At 37.1% G+C, this 23,549-nt stretch overlaps 2 protein-coding genes across 2 annotated transcripts in view; one reads left to right on the top strand and one right to left on the bottom strand.

Annotated features, from left to right (window-relative positions):
* Positions 1-6,293, top strand: part of tafa1a (TAFA chemokine like family member 1a) — a 47,734-nt gene extending 41,441 nt beyond the window's left edge. The window contains exons 4-6 of the mRNA XM_060894151.1: positions 4,581-4,705; positions 4,789-4,843; positions 5,492-6,293. Of these exons, the coding sequence (XP_060750134.1) occupies positions 4,581-4,705; positions 4,789-4,815 (152 nt within the window). The 3' untranslated portion in view covers positions 4,816-4,843; positions 5,492-6,293. The remainder of the gene's footprint in view (positions 1-4,580; positions 4,706-4,788; positions 4,844-5,491) is intronic.
* Positions 6,294-10,263: 3,970 nt separating this feature from the next.
* Positions 10,264-18,412, bottom strand: LOC132862216 (chemokine-like protein TAFA-2). Its single transcript, XM_060894137.1, has 4 exons — positions 18,250-18,412; positions 17,255-17,360; positions 14,322-14,471; positions 10,264-11,329 (listed from the first exon to the last, which is right to left on the bottom strand). Exons 2-4 carry the CDS (start codon positions 17,358-17,360, stop codon positions 11,169-11,171), a joined length of 417 nt encoding a protein of 138 aa, XP_060750120.1. The 5' UTR covers positions 18,250-18,412; the 3' UTR covers positions 10,264-11,168.
* Between the last annotated feature and the right edge of the window lie 5,137 nt (positions 18,413-23,549).

A 23,549-nucleotide genomic window follows, 5' to 3' on the forward strand; every position in this document is an offset into this window, starting at 1 on the left:
AGCGTAATGACCTGGAATAGCCACAAATAAAAATCCCTAAGGAATGTAGTGCAGTCTTAATTACGGAAATTGCTTGGGCCAGTATAAGATGTTATTACTTAGGGTTAACCTGTCTCATTTTCAGTGTGGGTGGTTGTGAATCTCACTTAATCTGTAATGATGGATGTAGCTGATCCACTGGTGGGCATTAAAGCAGATCATTTATTGCATTTTTTTGCACAGATGCCCTTATCCAGAGAATTATATTTTATACAACTGAGCATTAAAGCTGTACTCAGAGGCCCAACAGTGGCAGCTTGGTGGACCTGGGATTCAAACTCACAACCTTCCAATCAGTAGTACACAGAGATGGGGGACTCGAGTCATATGACTTGACTCGAATCGGACTTAAGTCGCAAATTTGAGACTTGAGACTTGCTTGACAAATATTAAAAAAAGACTCGACTTGACTTTGACTTGACATTCAAAACTTGAGACTTGACTCGGACTTGAGTTAAATGACTCGAAATAACTTGTTTTTTGTTTTCATCTTCTTTGTCTATTTTGTTTTTAAATCTGTTTTTAAACGCACGCAAGAGCGTAATCTAACCACGTGACGCAGCAGGCAAGCAGAGGGAGAGCGTGCACTAATAAACCTTAACAGTCGTGACGAAACATGGAAGGCGCTACACCAAAAATAATTAAGTTCAGGTACCGGGATTTTGTGCAAGATGAGAAGAGAAGAACAGAAGTATGTGACCACATCGCTCACAATTGAATAACAAAGTTCTATCAAATTAAATTTTTTGCAAGCGCCATGTAGTGTAAATGGTTGGTCACTGTTCATGTGGAAATGTCAGCTTTTTTGCAATAGCACTTATAATTGGTCTTCAGTGTTAGGCTTTGAGTGAAAAGCGTATGGATCGTTTATGGGGATGCACATATATAAAAAACATAAATATAAATATAAAAAACTTCAGAGTTGCAAGCAGAGCTATATTCTTGACTCGCATGCACACGCACACACATTCAATTTAAAGAGATAGTTCACCCAAAAATAATTTTTTTTTTTTTTAATAATTTTCTCACCCTCATGATGTTACAAACCTGTATAAATTTCTTTGTTCTGATGAACACGGAGGAAGATATTTTAAGGAATGTTTGTAGCCAAACCATTCATGAGCCCCATTCACTTCATGGTATTCTTTTTTACCACTATGGAGTGAATGGGGCTCATGAATGGTTTGGTTACAAACAGTCCTCAAAATATCTACATGTGTGTTCATCAAAACAAAGAGATTTATACAGGTTTGTAACATCATGAGGCTGAGAAAAAGATAGAATTTTCATTTTTAGGTGAACCATCCATTTAATTAATAAATTACACTCACTTCAATCATCTCTCTCTCTCTCTCTCTCTCTCTCTCTCTCTCTCTCTCTCTCTCTCTCTCTCTCTCTTAAAAGAGAGTTAAAAAGGAAGGATCTAATTTAAGGATGTGTTCATGTCCCATTAAAAGGGAATGCCTGCTCAAAAAATGCCATTTAGTTGCAAAGTAACCATTGTACTTTTTTATATATACTTTTCCATGGTCTTCTGCCATGTTTGAGGCATATTGAAACTTTTCATGCTTTTATGTTGGCCTTATTTCAGCTACATTTACATCTTATTCTTTGTAGTTTTGATTTTTATTCATTTTTAGATTTTTATTGTATTTACAACTCACCTGTATGTGGACACCTTTTAAAAATAAATGCATATAATCATTTTTGTTGTAAATAAAACTCTCATAGTCCATAAATACTGTAGATTTAACTTTGTTTAATATATACATTTAGTTAAATCATCAAACATATGTATGACTTGCCAATGACTTGCTTGACTTGCTTGACATAAAGAAGTGACTTGACTTGACTTGACTCTCAGAAAAAATGACTCAGACTTGCTTGAGACTTGAAGGTTAAGACTTGAGACTTACTTGTGACTCTGGTAGTCCAACACCTTAACTACTAAGCTACACATCCACATCCAAACAGATCATTGATGGTGTCCTCTATCTCATGAAGCTGATTATAAGATAGCAGACTACAACTCATACAACTACATTATGATCCTCAGCCCACAAACTCATCACATGACCAAGCACAGTATCTCAGTATCTACTCACACATCTCTGCTCACAGTGACACCAAAGTGATTGCAGTCACAATGCTTCCTTTCAATAAACCAGACCCAGTGTTACTCAACCAACACCATCAGTGGCCAGTTTGTTTTTATTAGTGTTTTGACAATAATTTGACAAATTTCCCGAGTTAGCATGTTTTTCTAATTGCCTGATCACTCGCCTGCCTCGTGTATTTTTGTGTCTTGCCTAATCCTTTGGTTTATTTGCAACAGTAGTTTGAATAAATTTGCACTTGCATCTGTGTGTCTGCTTCATTAGACCAATGTGCTGGAATGTCAGACATGCTTGGAATGACTACTTCCAGTTCCTGTCAAAGCTTTACATGAGGTTCAGTTTTAGGAGATATGTATAGGACATTTTATTAACATTATAAAGGCTGAGAAGTGTTTTCTTTTTTTTAACAGAACCCAGAAGTGACTTTTCCAGAGGTGATACTGATATTGCTTTTTTCACTGTGTAACTCCGGACAGTTTGAACTAGTTAAGGAGCAGAGAAGAGAAAATTGCCATTTCTAGCTTAAAAATATAAAATTTAAACAAATAGGTCAACAAGTCAAGCACCATATGCTTTTGTTTGTCTTCACAATCGTCTAGTAAATTTTTTTGGTTTCCTTAATTGTGTGCACTTGTTCCTTGTTTTATCCCAATTTGCCAATTAGTTTGTCTCTTTATATCAAAGCCTTATTTCCTGTCTAAGTTTCTAGCTTTTTTTTCCAGTTGTGCAGATTTTTGCTTCATTATCTCCCCAGGTTGCTCTCTCCAATTCTCACCCACTAGTTAAATCCCCCCTAACGGAAGATATTCTAGAACCAAGGAGAATGGGGCAAACACGCACACAGTGATTGATTTATGGCATGCATTAACAATGTCAACCCCTGAGCTTGTTTGCATATGAAAGTCAAAAACATTTTTGATTATGGATAACCTTTATTTAACGCTCTCATGCGAGTACATTGGCCACTGCTTCGATTTACGCTGATGATTTGTGATTTGCCCTAATAAGCCTTACATTTTGACTATGCCCTTCCTTCCTTCCTTCCTTCCTTCCTCACCTCACCAATTGTTATAGGGAAAGTTTCAGGCATGTTGAATTTATCAACAGATTAAATTGCAAGCTTGATGAAATTCCTCTGCTTACTCCACATTCTTTATGAATCGTTTAATGGAGCAAAACATAGCAGTTATCTGCTCAATTAGCTTTACTGATGGTTCCAACCACTCAAGAGATTAAATAGATAAATAGTAAATCAAGTGCCTATGCTTTTAGTTTCCCAATTAGTTTTGTTATTCAGGTGTCAGGTGTAATACGTCAAATAGTGACATTAAAGGTTGTACTGTTGTGGGAAAAGAACACTGAAACTAGAATTAAAAAATATTGGGACTAATATATACTGTTGTACAATGGCTGACAGAAATATTGCAGGGAAATTAAAATGTAGACAGAAAGCTCATTCACACTGCTCATGAATAAGCCTTAGTTTAAATCAGTATTATGCTATTGTTACAATACAAAATGACCATGTGCATGATGAGGGCTTAAAAAGCTTTCAGCATTCAGAACACATCAGTTTTATATCACTGTGCCAAATTGTGCTCCTTCTCTGCATATAATGGCCTCAGTTCTTGTCATTTCAAAATGATCACTCTTTCACAGAGTAAAGTGAGTGAAATTGATAGCTTTTTATAAGGTCTACACTGTCTGGTCTTTTGACAAGTCATTGAAATGAACCATGAACTTAAACTGTATTTATGTCAATTTCGCCCCATTACTAGCAGCAAATCTGTCAGAATTATAGGTGATGTGGTATTAGACTGGTAGTTGATGTAGGATGAAATAAATTCAAATGAACCAATGTAGCATTTTGCTGCATGTAATGCCTTATACAGTGCAACATGTATAACAGAAAACAATACAAATATGTAGACAATTTAATCTAATGTCATGTCACATACTGACTTATTATTCATCAGATATCGGGTGAGAGAAAAGTTCATAGATCTGCGATAAAGGGATAAAAACACAGATTGTCACCATCTAACTTCTTTTCATTTGCAAATGTGGCGTAGACTCGGATAATAATTACACTTCTGTTGAACTTGTAAAAATTAGAACATTCCGAGTGTTTCAGTGTTACCCTTGATATATGTTAAAAGATATTTAACTCCTTTACTCCTTAACTGATTTTAATTCAGCTGATACACTTATAGGAACGTCTAAAAAGCAATGACTTCAACGATGACTGGTACAAATTTGTTTAGGTTAAAAATTCAGGAGCATGGTTAGACATCACAGTCGTAAAGCTGTTATTGGCATTTTAAATGGCAAAAATGGACCAAATGGTCTAATACCAGAGGTAGTATTTTTGTGTAAACTGTTCCTTTCAACCTGCAAAAAGTGTTCACGAGTGCTTTCCCACAGCCTCTATAGTGGTGGGGAAATGGTGGTGTGAGATGGAACCGTGTCTGGAGGGAGAAGAGTGCAAGACTTTGCCAGACAACTCGGGCTGGATGTGCTACTCTGGGAACAAGATCAAAACCACCAGGGTGAGAGCTGGTTCATATGCATGAATTAACATGGCGATGTTATTCAAAGCATAATATTGTACGTGTGTGTGTGTGTGTTTCAGAACACTCATCCCTATACATCATTGTAGCAGCAGGAGCAGTTTAGTGCAAAAAAAGGTTTGTTATCTTCACTATATCTACTCTGCATAACTGCCTGATTGTCATTATTTAAAACAAAAATCCCAATGATGATTCATTTGCCGAATGGATTAAAGCACTTTTCGGAAGGGATTGTGTTTAGATGTTCAGTTAAGCAATGAGGGCGTCTGTAATAATTTGTAATCGCACAGCATAAGAGATCTGTGTTTAAATCATGGTGTGGAAGCGGGAGCATATACTATATACACACACACACAAAATCCCCTTATCGATTTATTGAAACCGTTTGTTGTTGGCCTTTAAGCTGTGTTTGTTGCACTTGTACATTAGTAAATCACATGACCTTGATGTTTCTGTACAGTAAACCTGTGCTAGGAAGTTTTGTTTTCTGAACAAAAATAAAAAAAACTAATGAATTTTTTTAACATGTCAATTTAGAGGTTAATATTTTCATATGTGTAATTCGTACAGGACCAAAAATTTCCAGTTAAACCATTAGCATAGACAAATAACCATAAATTGTCTTAAATTATGCATTCCGTCATTCTGTCAAACATTAGAATTTCTTCTTTAGGACATCACTAATGAAATATTGTATTTATACATTTTTGTTTTGTTCCCCTTTATTAATATTGCAGTCATTGATTTGTGTATTGTTCATTTTAGGAATTCAGGAGAACAGGACAACAGTTAAATAAACTACTCCAGTGGAAGGAAGCTGGTGAACTTGATGGTACATTTCAGGCGGCTATTTCATTTCAATTTTCTACACAGCAACGAGACCGTCGGCTGATTGATGAAGTCTATGGACGTTTTCTCATTCATGATTTGACCGTTGTTTCAGCTCATTTAGGTTTGCGCTGTAAATCCTTGGTAATCTGAGACTTTACCCTGTTTGCCCAAAATATAGTCTTCATTAAAGACATTCCTGGTGATCCTTGGTTCCAAAATTGACTGAGCTAACAAACTCACCTGCACGATTGATTTATGGCAAGCCATTACAGAAGGAAGAAGACTTTTCATATGAATCAGTCGGTAAAACCTCATCGGGTGTCAATGAAGAGCTCACTGCATTTCTTCAGCCACTAAATGGACTGTTAAGGACATGTGTAACATAAAACTGATCATATAATTGTTCACAGACTCGTTGTCATTGTCTAACCACAGACATCTGACACCTTTATGTGGTTAAGCAAAGCAGCAGATGAAAATAACCTTAAATGAAACTGTAATTCTGAACCCACTGCTAACTGTGATCTAAAAGGCAAAAGCACAATAATGCAAAGTGTCCTCCTTCCTCCATGTGATAGTGAAGCTCTAGTCCAGCTCCAGCTGATTTTCCCTGTTTCTGGTTCATTAAGCTAATGATAAATTGATAGAACATCATTGAGAGGACTCCAGTGTGAAAGCTCTGAGACTTATTATTAAAGCCAACGAGGTCTGATCGAAATCTGCTGCTGCATGCAGATATCAAATAGCATGGCATTTAAATACTCAGAGTCAGATCTCGATTAAACTGTCTAGAGCTTTGCTTTCATTTTATACATGTAGTAAAATGTGAAATGTAAAGATGGTTTGTGCTCCGTGTTGGAGACCCGAACATCCTGAATGCTACTTCTGTTTGAATCGAGCTCGAAAAATAAGTATCTTATTCTTTTATGTAATGTTTTTTTTTTCCTAGCCAACCACATAGCATCAGTAACTTTTCCAGCAAAGCTCAACATATGACATTCAGTCTGTTCGAGGATGGGACCTGTATAAGATATAGCATACAGTATACATGAAAACAAAACCTACAAGTGATGAGAGTGTAAAGAAAAAAAGAGTAAAGAGTCAAATTTGAACATTTCCAATGACTACAATACAATCAGATTTGTTCAAGTCAAATCCTCCTTTTTCCTACTGTATCTATAGTCCTGATTGTTAAAAAATAAACTGGTAAAATTCAATAAAACCAGAGGGCCAGTTATATGATTGTGTCTGCAGGTGAACGCATGCAGATTGGACGGAAGGACATCATGAAAACCCTTTGGGATATCCTCCTGACATCCAGCTCATTTACTCACTTCATATTAAAGGTCCAAAATGTAATATCGCAGTGGGGGTGAATTAACATGTAAAACGCTCTACTATTTATTTCTGGAAAAATATTCTCTTGCCTTCTCTGGTGTGTTAATTATTCTACGTATAGATAATTAATTATTGGTTGCTATATTTGTACAAATGTTTGTACACAGCCATGATATTGTAAACCAACCAGATTTTATAATCAGGAAAAGAGTTTTATTCAATAGTCCCAATATGTGTGGTACGAGCAAATGAGGCATACAAGTGCACCATTATGTGTCCTCTGTATTTTAGTGAGCGATAGTGGGGATTGATATGGACTTGCAGGTTGAGTGTGAATATAAACTATATGTCCAAAGGTATGTGGATGCCTACAGTAAGTGGTCCAAAAGTATGTGAATTAATATTGAGTTGTTCCCCTTTATAGCCTCCACTCTTCTGGGAAGGACTTCTACTAGATATTAAAGTTTGACTGTAGGGATTTGTGCTCATTCAGTCACGAGGACTCTGTACAGGCCATTCGAGTTCTTCTACACCAGCTTTGGCAAACCATGTCTTTATAGACCTTGCTTTGTACACAGGGGAATTGTCATGCTGGAACATTTTCAGGGCAGTTAGTTCTAGTCAAAGGGAATCTTAATGGTGCAGCATACAAAGACATTCCAGACCTTCTAGGCAACAGTCTGGAGAAGGCCCACGTATGGGAATTATGGTTGGGGGTCCACATACTTTTGTCCATATTGTGTATTATTTAGAAGTGTAGTTTGGTGTGTTGATGTGGCACAGTGATGTTTAGATTAGATTCGATTTTTTTTTAGAGAATCCAGGTTGATATTTTTGTGGTATAAATGGCTGGATGGTTGAGATAACGTGCAGTAAATACTTTGTTCTGTCCTCACTGTCATGTACAAACTGTATTTCATTGTTTAGTTGTAGTTTCACAACTTTAAAATTGAAAAGCATAAACAAGAAAATGGGGAAAAGCTCATTTGCTATTTTTTGTTAATTTGCTATTTGGTTTTTAGCCTTTACTCAAAGCATTAAAAAAAATGCTGCTTTGCCACTGCTGTCTTGGCAGGCAGTAATCCTGCACACCCCCTGTTGTACCACATCAATGCAGGTGAGTTTATTTCAAATTATTAAAATATCAACTCGTTGGGAAGATTTTGACTTAAACATCCACTAAAATAGTAATATACAAATGTTATAATAACAAATTATACTTGTGCCTGATATCCATTAAGATTATGAACGTGTTTCTTAGTAAGGTGTGAATGTGTCAGGGGCTTGTGGTAAACGGCGTGTTTCAGATAGTTTTATAGTTTTATGGACAGTCTAAATCTGATGCATAATAGCAACATCTGGAACTGACATTCAACAATTTCAATAAATTTGATGATTTCATTATCCAGTTAATTCTCAATATTGCTATTTTAAATAGCTTGAATTGGGTTTCAATCATGAATGGATATATAAATATCTGTGGTTTGATGTCCAGAGATTTTGCTTGCATGGTCTAGGTCTATTTGTGCTCTTAAAGTCGCATCTGTTGTAGTGTTTTCCGGGTTGTATAGTAGTGTCTAGTCACTGGCTCTCACCCAAATGAACACTTACAGGAGATTTTGGTGTGGCCTGTTAATCCTCCAGCAATTTTATTCTTTAAATAAATTCTTTAATTCTTTAGCTTTATTATTAATATTAATATTAATATTAATATTAATAATAAGCAGATGTCATCCATCCATTTTGTGTACCACTGACCCTACACAGGGAACATGGAATCTATCTCAGGGGACTCAGGGCACAAGGTGTGGGACACCAGGGTGCCAAGCCATACATACACACATTTAGGAACTACGGACAATTTGGAGAAGCCAATCAGCCTACACCATATGTCTTTGTACTGGGGCTGAAAAGCAAACTCCACACACAGGGCATAGGCAGGAATTGAACCACAACCCTGAAGGTGTGATGTTAACACTAATCACAAAACCACAAGAACATTAAAGTGAGATGAAAGTTTTTGTTTCATACCCGTCAGAGTTGTTAATCGATCTGATAAAAAGTACTTCTTTATGTCACTGAAAGATGCTTTTCAGTTATTTTACAGTGTACAGTGAATAGTGTCTTACCTTTCCCTTTCCCTAGTGTTTTGAAACCTTCAGTGCTGTGTTTGTCTCCTGATTTAAAATCCATTACTCTGGTTTTCAAATTTCAACAACTTCTCTTCTTATATCACACTAGTGCTTTCCTATTAACCAAAGCAATTATGTTGCACTCAAGCACAACAAAAACGCAAAAGCTCCAATTTGAATCTCACAGCACTTCAGATGATCGAACCAGTAGAGAGATCAGAAATCAGTAGAGGTTCAAGCCATCATCACAGAGATGACATCTTTAACTCACAATATTTGTACATTTCAAGCTTCCTGGGCAGATTTTCCTGGAGGAAGCAGAAGTTTTGAAATCATCACTGAAACATGACACAATTTCACATAAACATGTCACCACTCTGAAATATTATGTATAACTATGGAAACATAGATCGAATTGTTAAAAATAATTGTAATAAATAAATACATTTTCAACAGGTGGTGACATATCTAGGCCTCCAGTTTGAAGTGAATTAACATTTCAGTTCAAGCTAGAAAGTGGAAGTGCTCTATCAAACAGCTATTAACATCATTACGAATGTCAATAGTATTTAAATTTATTCTCCTCACCATGCAGATGCTGTGTTCACTTAATCTCTGCTGAAAACCATGCAGAGGTGTGTTGGACCTCCCCAGGGGCCTTTAGCACACACAGTGTGCAATAATAACTCTAAAATCCAGCTTCCTGCATTTCCACTCAGAACAATTACTCCCTAAGAGAGTTTACTGTATACCATTAAGATTAAATTGTATGTATTTAAAACATTTTCAAATATATCTATACCTTGACAGCTCTGTCAGACTTTAGTAACACTGTATATGTGAATATTTAATCAATTGTTATTTCAATTTATTATTATTATTATTATTATTATTATTATTATTATTATTATTATTATTATTATTATTATTATTGATTTAAAATGCAGATCAGGGATGCAATTAATGGTTAAGAAATTAATTAAATAAAACTTTATTCTAGAGTTGGAAATAATATCAACCACCAGCAACAAGCAACATGCAAAATTCATAAGACAACAGGATTGGACTGTTCATTCATCATGGCTATTCTTAATCATTTACAGTCATTTAAAGTGGGTTAAACAAACATGCACAATTTGGCAAAATAATATGAAATCTAAAAAAAAAGCAAAGCATTATAAAAAAAAAAAACTAAAAAAAAACATGATAAATCTATCTTTCTTTCTTTCTCTTGGTGCCATACTGAGTGCCATAGTTGTCTCCACAGGCTTGCAGGCGGTGTGTCAAACCAGTCAGATGGAAAATAAATGGGGCCGGCAAGTGGGTGAGTGTGTGTATGTGTGTTAGGGCTTTATTTGAATATTTCCATGTTTCGCTTAGTCAGGCTGTCAGAGGCAGGGAGCTGTGCTGGGACTGTACACTGTGTCAGAGTGGACATGTGTGTGTGTGTGTGTGTGTGTGTGTGTGTGTGTGTGTGTGTGTGTGTGTGTGTCAAAAGCAAGAATAGTATCATTATGCATGAAGAGAATAATACAATCATGTAACTTTGAGATATGTCAACATGAATGACCCAGTGACCCAAACTCCCCAGGAAGTATTCTAAGTCTGTAATACAGTGACATATAAGGTTAATGTAGAGGGAAAACGTCTTAATTTGTTAGATTGTAAGTGGTGGAATGAATATTTAAGATAATAATCTAAAAAGGAATTATAATTGCTCATAATTGCTTATATGAACAAAAAATAACCTTTACATTATTTCATTAAGAATATACATATATTCTTCAGACATGCTCTCATTTGTGTACATCTGTGTATTCTCATTACTTGTAGCTGTAGGTGGTTGTGGATGGCTGTGCAAAACAGAACAGAGGGCAAGAAAGAATAAGAGGTTCAGTACAAATGTAATACTAATAACCACTTCTGTGTGGATTCCCAGCATCTGTGGGCGCAATATCCAACTCTATTCCTGTAGCCATTAACATTTACAGGCTGCCTAAGAGCAGAAATCCAGCAATCATAGCAGCCAGAGTCGAGGGTGGATTTCTTGGACTCCAGACATTGTTGTACATTACTGCTGGAGATCAGCGCATGACTTCTGAAAAGGTCAGCCAGATGAGACTACTTATAGATGATGGAAATTAATTTGATTTTGTAGCCCTGGGTGGCCTGCTCACTTTGGTGGTTTTGATTTTGTTCCCAGAGCTGCAGGACCAGCCGGTGAGGTCAGGAAGAACTTTACATTCCTCACTCTCCAAGCATGGCTCCATCTGACACCACCACTTCAGATGCACGATAGATGCTGAGGAGAGAGAGAGAGAGAGAGAGAGAGAGAGAGAGAGAGAGAGAGAGAGAGAGAGAGAGAGAGAGATGAAAGTCATCAGTGAACCCTTTTGATAACTGCCATCATGATGACTATAAGTGAATACAATAAGAAAAGAAAAGAAAAATAAGAGAAAAGGCTTTCAGACAGCAAAGGTTTCCAGGTTGTAAATACTATACTTGGTGGTTGCGAGTACAATGTTGTTAAAACTACATATTGCAGCCAAAACACACAACAGTCGTCCTCACACCACTACCATGTGGGTGCTGAAAAGACCAGTTCAGCGCTCCTGTTATGGAAGGCAGGAAAGCACACAGCTGCAAGGTGAGGCAGCATAAGTGCTCAAGACCAACAACCAATCAGAGTGGCAGCAAAGGCTCCAGGGAGGTTATCATAGGTAGGGTGTAGCAAACACAGAAAGGTTAGCCAGTTGCATTCGAATGTGGTCTAATGATTGCTTCCATCTACGTTCCAGGTGGCCCATTGATGACAGTGAGGATGACTCTCCCTAAACTTGTTGCCCCCTGCAAGCTTCCTGGGTCCTGCCTTTTCACAGTTTAGCACTGCCTACAACTCACTACCGTGGAGCACACCACTGCCCACAGCATCCCTCACCTCGTTTTTACTGCACCTCACCTAAAGACCCTTAAAATTAAAGAGCACTTTTCTCACCACCCTTACCTCCTCCCTGTGTTCAACCTGTCTCAGTAGAGATTTGCTACTAATATTCATATAATGTAGTAATCTCTTCACTCTACTTTAAACCAGTGTTGTGATGCTTAGTTTATTACACTTGGTTACATCTTCACAAACTTTGAGACCCTGTGAATATTAATACTTATGTCTTATGTGAACTTCTCATTCCAGATTTAGTCCCCTCATTTCAGTTAAAATAACCTCCACTCTTCTGTTAAGGCTTTCCACTAGATTTTAGAGCATGGCTGTGTGGATTTGCCCATTTAGCCACAAGAGCATTAGTGACCAATGAGGTCTGGTGACGTCACTGCTCCAGTTCATCAAAAAAGGTGTACTGTGGGGTTGAGGTCAGGGCTCTGTACAGGCCACCCGTGTTCTTCCACACCAACCATTGCAAACCAGGTCTTTATGGACCACGCAATGTTAATATGAAACAGTTTTGAACCCTAGAGCTCCAAAGAAAGGAACATATACAACATATATTTAGATACAATTATGTGCTTCAAACTTTGTGGCAAAGGTTTGGGAAACACCCACATATGGGTGTGATGGTCATATTTATATAATGTACGTCTGGCCATACATACACTATCTCACAGAAGTGAGTACACCCCTTAAATTTTTGTAGATATTTTATTATATCTTTTCATATGACAACACTGAAGAAATGACACATTGCTACAATGTAAAATAATGAGTGTACAGCTTGAATAACAGTGTAAATTTGCGTCCCCTCAAAATAACTCAACACAGCCATTAATGTCCAAATTGGGCCCAAAGTGTCAATGTGGTCAATGTGGCCACCATTATTTTCCAGCACTGCCTTAACCCTCTTGGGCATGGAAATGACCAAAGCGTCACAGGTTGCCACTGGAATCCTCTTCCACTTCTTCATGACTTGGAATACTGCCCTGCAGCACAGTTTCTGAAGGTGGGGGATCATGCTCTGCTTCAATATGTCACAGTACATGTTGGCATTCATGGTTCCCTCAGTGAACTGTAGCTCCCCAGTGCCAGCAGCACTCATGCAGCCCCAGACCATGACACTCCCACCACCATGCTTGACTGTACTCAAGACACACTTGTCTTTGTACTCCTCACCTGGTTGCCACTACACACGCTTGACACATTCTGAAACAAATAAGTTTATCTAGGTCTCATCAGACCACAGGACATGGGTCCAATAATCCTTTGTCTGCTTGTCTGCAAACTGTTTGCAGGTTTTTTTGTGCATAATCTTTAGGAGAGGCTTCCTTCTGGGACGACAGCCATGGAGACCAATTTGATGCAGTGTGCAGCATATGGTCCGAGCACTGATAGTCTGACCCCCCCCAGCCTTTCAACCTCTGCCGCAATGCTGGCAGCATTCAAATGTATATTTCCATATGACACTAACCACATGCACTCAACTTATTTTGTCGACCATGGTGAGGCCGGTTCTGAGTGGAACCTGTCCATTTAAACCGTTGTATGGTCTTGGGCACCGTGCTGCAGTTTAATTTCAGGGTCTTGGCAAGCTTCTTATAGCCTACACCAACTTTATGTAGAGCAACAATCTTTTTTCAGATCCTCAGAGAGTTCTTTGCCATGAGGTGCCATGTTGAACTTCCAGTGACCAGTATGAGAGAGTGAGAGTGATAACACTAAATTTAACACACTTGCTTCCCATTCACAACTGAGACCTTGTAACACTGAGTCACATGACATTGGGGAAAGAAAATGGCTAATTGGGCCCAATTTGGACATTTTCACTTAGGGGTGTACTCACTTTTGTGGCCAGCGGTTTAGACATTAATGGCTGTGTGTTGAGTTATTTTGAGGGGACAGCAAATAGACACTGTTATACAAGCTGTACACTCACTACTATACATTGTAGAAAAGTGTCTTTCTTCAGTGTTGTCATATGAAAAGAAAGAAAAAAATTTTTTTTTTATATTTACAAAAATGTGAGGGGTGTACTCACTTCTGTGAGATACTGTATATACATCTGTGATAGTGGGTGCATCATTCAGACCTCAGTTTTATTGAAAGAAAAACGAGTCCTTGCTGAAACTGAACAAGCTAAATTTGCACTGTGCTTTTATCCTCAGGACTAGACAACAATTGAATATAAGACAGTAATTTAACAGAACAATAATCTGCATCACAATATTAAAATCATAGTTTCTAATCCTCTCTTTGACATTTAAAATGAGGTTGTGAGTCAATGAAATTACACCTTTTCATTTAACTCAGACTTTGCAATGACTTAGCCTCTCATTAAGTCGTGTCATACCGTCCACACATGACGGTCGTGCGTGGGTTGTTCCTGCCACCTGTCCAGTGAGGCATGAGCATTTGACGGTCTGAGATCTTTCTTCGATCTTATTCTTATTGCAACAGCGATGTGCAGCCACCACTTCACATGTCCCAGGTTTTACTCCACCTAAAGCAGAGAGGGAGACAAAGTGATTAACTTGTATGTTCTACAATTACCATTTGTATAAATGTATTTAGAGCAGAAATTTCTGGTATTCTAGGGCCATCACATGGACATTAAAAGTACTACTCCACAAGATGCAGCATATGGAATTGAAGATGCAAACTGTTTAAACAGTTTCAAGTGTTTCATCTACACCTGCTTGTGTAACTCATGGGAATTTTTTTTTTTTTTTTCAAAGCCAAGATTATTTACATATCATTTCTCATAATTTCATATTGTTTCTTGATCAAATACAATTTGAGTAAACAAAAATAACAGTTCTTACGCTTTTAAATTAATTAAAAAGAATGATATTAGACCATCACACTGCAACTCGTTCCTTTTCTTCGATATATTTCCTGTTTCTAAGGCTGTGAAACATAAATCACATTTGAAGACTGTATTCAAAAATCATTAAATATTTGCTCATAATTATTATTAAGCTGAATATAATTTGTAATCTTTAAATTTGAAAAAAAAAAATATTGATATGCTCACATAAAAAGAAACAGTAACTCAGTATTCCATTCATTCATTCATTCATCTTCTACCGCTTATCCGAACTACCTCGGGTCACGGGGAGCCTGTGCCTATCTCAGGCGTCATCGGGCATCAAGGCAGGATACACCCTGGATGGAGTGCCAACCCATCGCAGGGCACACACACACTCTCATTCACTCACGCAATCACACACTACGGACAATTTTTCCAGAGATGCCAATCAACCTACCATGCATGTCTTTGGACCGGGGGAGGAAACCCCCGAGGCACGGGGAGAACATGCAAACTCCACACACACAAGGCGGAGGCGGGAGTCGAACCCCAACCCTGGAGGTGTGAGGCGAACGTGCTAACCACTAAGCCACCATGCCCCCCCTCAGTATTCCAAATGATGTTTAAAATAAATAATAAAAACAAAAAGTTCTTAAAGGAAAATAATACAGTAAACTTTGTTGTACAGTTATTAAGTTGTTAATTGGACACAGTAAAGTGGACGCTTTAGTCTAAAGTACTAGCACAAAAAATAGTACATGAAACCTTCGGCAGTTATCCAGCGTTTGCTTTCTATAGATCAGAAGTGCCCAATCTAATCTGGTGTGGGTGCTGGTTTTCATTCCAATCAAACAGGAGTCACACCTGATTCCACCTCTTTAATCAGTTGATCTTGGCTTCCAATAAAATAAGTTGTGGCATCTGCCTGGAATGAAATGAAATGGAATATAACCTAGACCCTCATCAGACCTTTGGACACCCTTTTGATTGGACATCCCTTTAGATTGATCACCCCTTATATAGAACCACAGTTAAAATACATAACACGTGTTTTATCACACCCATCCTTAACATCAGTACCACCTAGATAACATATGTCAACAATAGTTCAGTGAGGAAATATTGTTGACATATGTTATCTAGGTGGTACTGATGTTAAGGATGGGTGTGATAAAACACGTGTTATGTATCAACTCTCAAACTCTCACCACTAGGTTATGTGCATGATGACATCCATAGGAACAGCACAAACACCCTGAACCACCAGAGTACACTCTGAGTACAAGACTTAGCCTGGATTTTAATGTAAATGGGGACTGTTTGTATTTTATGAGTAGGTCAATGCAATGCAGACCTTCTTCAGGCTGTTTGACTGCATTAAGGAGTGTTTCCTGAATGGCTGGGTCATAGTATCCATGTGTCATTTAGTACGGAGAGGCAGAAAGTAAAAGCAGAAATGGAAACCAAGTAAACTACCACTGCAGCTGCAATCATCGGTAGGAAATCAGAAAACATGGGGTAACTGAGTACCTAGATTTCTCAGTGAATCTAGACCATCACCTGTCTGGCTCGAAAAAAGCACCATTGTGATACTGTACACCATAATGTGTGCAAGGAAATGATGTCCCAAATGGCTGGCTCCTTGGTGAAAATAGATAAAAACCCAAATACAACAGTATCCTGATTGTACTTGTGTGTGTGTCACAGACAGTACCCTTGTGGTATTGGTACATTTCAGTGTTTGTTGTGAACTAAGTTTGCCACACAGATGGTCTATTTGACCATGCTGGGTTTAATATATATATATATATATATATATATATATATATATATATATATATATATATATATATATATATATATATATATATATATATATATACAAAACTAATGCTTTCCAGTCCAGGGCTTCTTCAACGGCAGGCCCAATGAGAAACTCCAGTGCATTGGGCAGATTATGCAGGATTGGTTTTGTGCATGTAATCTGTGCTACCCAGGTTGGTGGAGAGTCAGCCAGTAATCCTAGCCCAAGTGTCACACCACTAAAAGCAAGGTGCTGATCATCTCCCTCACCCAGGCAATGCTTTCTATAGAGTTATTGCTACATTGCTAACAGTAAGACAGTAATATATTGTCATTGCATGCCAAACATGATGCAACATCATAAAATACACTGGTAATTGACTGACTGCAACTTTAATTACAGGACTGCGTGCTTGTGGAAAAGATGACAGCTAGCCTGATTTCTGAGTCAGTATAGTTGTATGTGTAGAAGGTTTGAGTTAGTTTTGCCACAATTAGATCTTATTTAGTCATTAGAGATGGTCTGAAGGTTTTCCCAAGGGAGCGCTTCTGGTGTGTGTCCAGTAATGAGTCCTGAGAGAGAGCGAGAGAGAGCGAGAGAGAGAGAGAGAGAGAGAGAGAGAGAGAGAGAGAGAGAGAGAGAGAGAGAGAGAGAGAGAGAGAGCACTCACCTGGATGTCCCCTAGAGCTTCGGTTGCTGCTGGACACTGACTGAGCACATAGGACCCACACACACATCAGCAGCAGCAGTGCAATCACAAACAGCTTCTCACACATCTACTGGCGGTAAGCAGGAGACCAGGAGAGAAAGAGAATGCTTAGTGATCATTTTGTTTTATATTCAGCAGTTATTAGACTACATGTACAAGCATGAATTGCAATGAGAATTCTTATTTCAGCCCAATATTAAAATGATGGACAATACTGATATTAAGAGTTAAAGGGTTAAACTAAGTAATAAATACTGACATGCACTGCTTCTCTAAGACACACACAGAGAGAGAGAGAGAGAGAGAGAGAGAGAGAGAGAGAGAGAGAGAGAGAGAGAGAGAGATTAGTCTTAGTATTAATGTCCTTTGAGTTAATCTGATCTTGATCTTCTCTCTCTAATATCCTGTATATTCTATTCTTTCCAGCTTCTTCAAATCACTTGCCTATTCAAAAGTTTGGATATTTAATTAAGAAAAACAGAGAACTCATTTTAAGCTCACAGCATGGCATAACTTGGTAGTCAATACAAAGATGTAAAGATGAGGGTTCTTATATGTAAATAAATAAATAAATAAATAAATAAATAAAATAAATGTGTTTTAGAATTAGTTAATAATGAACATACCCTGAGAAGTATAGTTTACAGAATATGTGTCCTTTATGGTTTATATCAATAATTACAAAAAAATGATAATAAAATTCTTTTAATTTATAAAATAATTTATTAATTATTTATCATAAATACAATGTATAAATATTAAAATAATTACAAAAAAAACTTCAAAACATTTACGTTTTTACAAAACACTACTCAAATATATATTTTGCTCAAATATATATGATGACCCCTAAACTGTTTTTACAGCATAACACACAATAGAATTGTACTAAATAGCACTGTAAAAGACTACAAATCAATAGCAACCATAAATAACTAAATATGGATGGATCTTACCTTCTAAACCCCTGTAGCTGTTAGAAGAAAAAGAAGAAGAAGAGGGTTAAAGGTGTTGCACTTTTAGCTCAACATCACTTTGAATCCTTGTGTGGAGCTAAAGATGTGTCGGATGTCTGATGCTGAGGAAAGTCAAAAACATTTTTTTGCATCGAAAAATCATCCTGGAACTTTATGTCAACGGATAAAAAAATGAAAAAATAAAAACTTCAGGTCCACAACGCACATAAACTTGTAACGAAAGTGACCTAAAAGTGACTGAAAGTGATTTGTAAGTTGCATGAGTTGATAATGAGCTTGTGCAGAATCTCTGTGTCTCGCGCGTGTGCTCGCGTTTCTCAGTCACACCCCGTATTGTTCATGTACATTAACGTGCGTGTCTTCTGTCTGTAAATATCCTCCAGTTCGGCATGAACACAGTCAGTCACTTCTGTATCCAGCACCAGACCTGTCTAAAAGAAATAAAGTAAAACAAAGAAAGAAATAAATAAAATCAACAACAGAGCAACAAATTGCCTTGAATTGAGGTCTTGTGTACTTTACAGCATATAATACCTACACTACAGATGTCTTGTTGCTCGTGTGTGTGTGTGTGAGTGTGTGTGTGTGTGTGTGTGGGCGACTCAGACAGCAAGTTCACTTAAAGTCATCCTGTGCACAAGGCAGGATAAGGCTTTATCCATCGCTACAAACTTAATCAAAACACCATCTGCTTCAGCAGACCTCTGCAGTTATTACTCTAAAGCAGATTACTTTAATGTTGATTATCAGTGGGCGAAGTGAGGGGCACTGATTTACTTATCTGCTTCATTCAGTTTGGACACCACAGAGAAACTACAGCCATAATAACTCATGCATTGTGCTTCATAGTTGTGAAATCACTGAAAACTGAAATGAAACGAAAGCTTGATAGATTTAATGAAAATAGATCTTCAACTATTTTTAACAGTATTTCCTTCCCCCCCTATTTACAGGTAATGCATGTTTTAAGTTGTTTATCTGTAAGTTATAGACATAACAAACAAAACAGCATAGTCGTATGCAAAAGTTTAGGAACCCCTGACAAATTCCATGATTTTCATTTATAAATATTTGGTTGGGGGGGGACATGGTGGCTTAGTGGTTAGCACGTTCGCCTCACACCTCCAGGGTCGGGGTTCGATTCCCGCCTCACACCTTGTGTGTGTGTGGAGTTCGCATGTTCTCCCCGTGCCTCGGGGGTTTCCTCCGGGTACTCCGGTTTCCTCCCCCGGTCCAAAGACATGCATGGTAGGTTGATTGGCATCTCTGGAAAATTGTACCTAGTGTGTGATTGCATGAGTGAATGAGTGTGTGTGTGTGTGCCCTGCAATGGGTTGGCACTCCGTCCAGGGTGTATCCTGCCTTGATGCCCGATGACGCCTGAGATAGGCACAGGCTCCCCTTGACCCGAGGTAGTTCGGATAAGCGGTAGAAGATGAATGAATGAATGAATGAATATTTGGATGTTTGGATCAGCAATTTCATTTTGATCTATCAAATAACTGAAGGACACAGTAATATTTCAGTAGTGAAATGAGGTTTATTGGATAACAATATTGGATAACAATAGTGCAATATGCATCAAAACGAAATTAGACAGGTGCATAAATTTGCCACCCTTGCCATTTTGTTGATTTGAATACCTGTAACTACTTAGCACTGATTAATTGGAACACACAATTGGTTTGGTGAGCTCATTAAGTCTTAAACTTCATAGAGAGGTGCATCCAATCATGAGAAAAGGTATTTAAGGTGGCCAATTGCAAGTTGTTGTTCTCTTTGACTGGAGATGTTTTGTAAGGAGGAATGGTCCAACAGCCACATTCATCCAGAATCCAGACACTCATTACAGGCTATCGGATGTGTCTAGAGACTTATTTCTGCTAAAGGAGGCTCTACTAAATATTGATGTGATTTTTCTGTTGGGGTGCCCATATTTATGCATATGACTGTAGTATGGACCAAAACATTTTATTATTCTAATGTCATTCTTTATTAAACTTCACATTAAAACATGTTACAGTATATATGACAAACAAATCTGTGACTTTTAAACAAAACAAAACAAAACAAAAAACATTTTTAGATTTATTTAAACGCTTTAAATGCAGTGCAAAATTAATTTATAGAAATAATACTATAAAAGTTAATACTCAAAGTGTAAATTTTATTTGATTTTATGGGTTACATTTACTACTCACATTTTTAATTTCTAACCTATTGCATGCTAAAATGAGGTGAGCTCTGTTGGTGGATTTCGAATATTTCCTGCATTGTATCAGCTGTGTTTGCCTAAGGCTATTGTATTATTAAATGTTTTGAAAGAACAGTTATCCCAGTATGGTTTTCTTGGTTCAGCCTTTTTATGTTTCTCACCCAGATGTATGGAGTGCATTAACACATTGGAGAGCTGTAACTGTTGTGGGTGATTAGTGTTTCTTAAGTAGCAATGAAAGTGTTCATCTAAATTCAAATTTGAATAAAAAAGCAAATATACAAAGAAAATTGTTAGATAAATGAATTTACATTTTCCTAGAAGAATAATCACAGGCTCCATGTAAGGTTTACATAAAATAACCTTAGATACATTTACTATGATTTTTTTTGTGTATGGAAATTGTTTTCCAATATAGTTTCCAGTGTTGTAATAACTGCCTGTTCAAAGCTGAAACCTTACCTCTGGGTGTAACCTCATTTGAACACTCTCAGAAATAAGGGTAAGCTACTAAACTGTGCCTTTCCATCTTTGCAAACACCTTTTTAAAATGATTTAAGATAGAACCACTACTGAAGCTACACCATACACATCCTATTAGGTAAAATCTACATTATAATAATGTACAATTAATATTGCATTTTATATTATATATGCGTTTGATATTTATTTTATTAAATTCCTCAAATCTATCAGTTATGGATAGGGTGCCAACCCACTGCATGGTGGTAGACCAGTAGAGGAAAATGGAGTACCTGGAAGAAACCTCCAAAATACTGGGAAAACATACAAACTTCACGCACACAGGGCAGAGACAGAAAGTGGCCCATAGCCCCAGAGGGATGAAGCAAAATGTGCTGATCACTCAGCCACCATGGAAATTAAACACATAATTTGTGTCATTTTTTCAGAGATGGAATTACTATTTCAGGAGAGATTTAATTGCTATATGGAAGCAAATCATTCACTTTGGTTGTATTCTGTGTTTTAGTTTGTACTGTCCAAGCTCTATGCAGAGACACTATTACATCACATATGTGCTATTATGTAGAATTATTATTGTTATTCTTTTTTTTATTATTATGATTTTTTTTTACGTATCCACATCCTCTCCTACTGTGAATACAGAGAGCATTCAGATTTTAAATGTAATCCTTTTCTATGTATAATTAAGCAGCATGGGGAGTGTAAACAACTGGAGCCACTTAAATACCACTGTAATCAAAAATTGATAATAGAAGAGAATTTGCTTATTTTAGGATGCAGAATAAACAATCATCATATTGCTGTTGAGTTTTAATTTGCCCACATGTGACCTTTTAAATTTATTTTCTTCTGGCCTTTTACAAGACATATTTTATGGAAAATGTGAAATCGAGAAATCAACTTTTATAAATGGAAACCTTTTTAAACAATAAAATTTAGTTGAATATATTTGTATATGTGAATAATATATACAGTATAGCATAGAACAAATATAAATTAGTCATTCTTAAATCTGTCAGATAAATGCAAAATTATGGGTTGACAATATATTTTTACCACACTGACATTACCAAAATGACTCTAAAGAGCTTTTATCCTGTTCTATTGTTTTTCAGTTCTAAGTGACCCAGCATAAGTCATGAGCTCCGGATACTGATTTGAAATAATGCAGTTATACTACAAGACCATCATTAATCAGAGAACCATTATTACTGAGAGTTATTAACTGCTCTCACATATCTACTTGCAGAGAAGCATTCATCAAATAGGAAACTTGACAATCAGTTAATACATTTTTCTTCTTCTAATTCTTTTGGCTTTTCCCGTTAGGGATCCCGTTAGTCATCTGTTTCCAACCAGGTCTATCCTTGGCATCCTCTGCTCTCGCACCAATTAACTTCATATCCTCATTCAACACATCCATGTATCTTTTCTTTGCCCTTCCTATTGACATCTTACCTGGAGGCTCCATCTCCAACAGTCTTCTACCAATATAACCATCTCCCTCCTTTGTACATGCCCAAACCATCTCAATCTAGCCTCTCTGACCTGGTCCCCAAAACATCCAACCTGAGCTGTCCCTCTGATGTGCCCGTTCCTAATCCTGTCCATCTTCGTCACTCCTAAAGAGAACCTCAACATCCTCATCTCTGCTACCTCCATCTCTGCCTCGTGCCTTTTTCTCACTGCTACGGTCTCTAAACCATACAGCGTAGCAATCAGTTACTTAGTTATGGCTCTTTTTAGGACTATGCTAATATTAAAGTGATTATCCACATCAACATAAATAATTGACCATACACATTCATATAGTTTCTCTTTGTTCCCTCAGTTGAGTGCCGACATATCAAAAAGTACCATGCTTCTGTTGCAGTGTCATGGAAATATGATAAAAAATAAGTAATTATCCAAACGGGCTTAAACCTGTTTAATAAGTGTTTATGTGAATTTTTTTTGTGGGACAGAAAATGTACAAAGGATTTTTTATTTTATATAATTTATTCCTCAGAAGGATGAATTTGTTAGTATGCATTACTCGGTAAACGTTGAAAGACTTAATGTGTGGCAAAAATTCTGTGTAAACAATCAGAAATATTTTAGGGAAATAAAGGAAAAAATAAAAAACTTCTTTTTAACCTATTTGCATTAATGCATACACCTAAACTATACTGTGATTAAGCACCCCTTGGATTTTATTATGCCACATTATCCTTTGGGTAAAAGTCTCTCAGTATAGAATATCTTGCTACTTTTTCTACATCTATGAACGTGTAAGAACATCTCATGTGCACAGCTACTTCAGTTTACCCTAAAAGATATTCAAGTCTTGGCTCTGGCTTGGTCATTCAAAAACATTGATCTTTTGATTAAGGCATTACTTTGTTCATTTTTATGCATGTTTTTGGGTTATTATTGTGCTTAAATTTTGAAATATCCTTTCATATTTTAAACACCAGAAAGTTTTGCACCAAAATCAAGCATTATTTGTAGCTATTCATGATTCCTTGGAGCTTGAAAAAAGCCATTTTTTCCTGAAGAAAATCAGCCTTGAAGCACAATGCTGCCACCACCATGGGTA

The sequence above is a fragment of the Tachysurus vachellii genome, chromosome 19 (genome assembly GCF_030014155.1).
Source record: "Tachysurus vachellii isolate PV-2020 chromosome 19, HZAU_Pvac_v1, whole genome shotgun sequence".
NCBI lineage: Eukaryota > Metazoa > Chordata > Actinopteri > Siluriformes > Bagridae > Tachysurus > Tachysurus vachellii.

Coding starts and splice junctions, on each gene's coding strand:
- LOC132862216 (XM_060894137.1), bottom strand. CDS start 17,360: ATGTGTGAGAAGCTGTTTGTGATTGCACTGCTGCTGCTGATGTGTGTG. Junction 14,472..17,254: donor AAGCTCTAGGGGACATCCAG/GTGAGTGCTCTC, acceptor TCTCTGCTTTAG/GTGGAGTAAAACCTGGGACA. Junction 11,330..14,321: donor ACGACCGTCATGTGTGGACG/GTATGACACGAC, acceptor CTCTCTCCTCAG/CATCTATCGTGCATCTGAAG.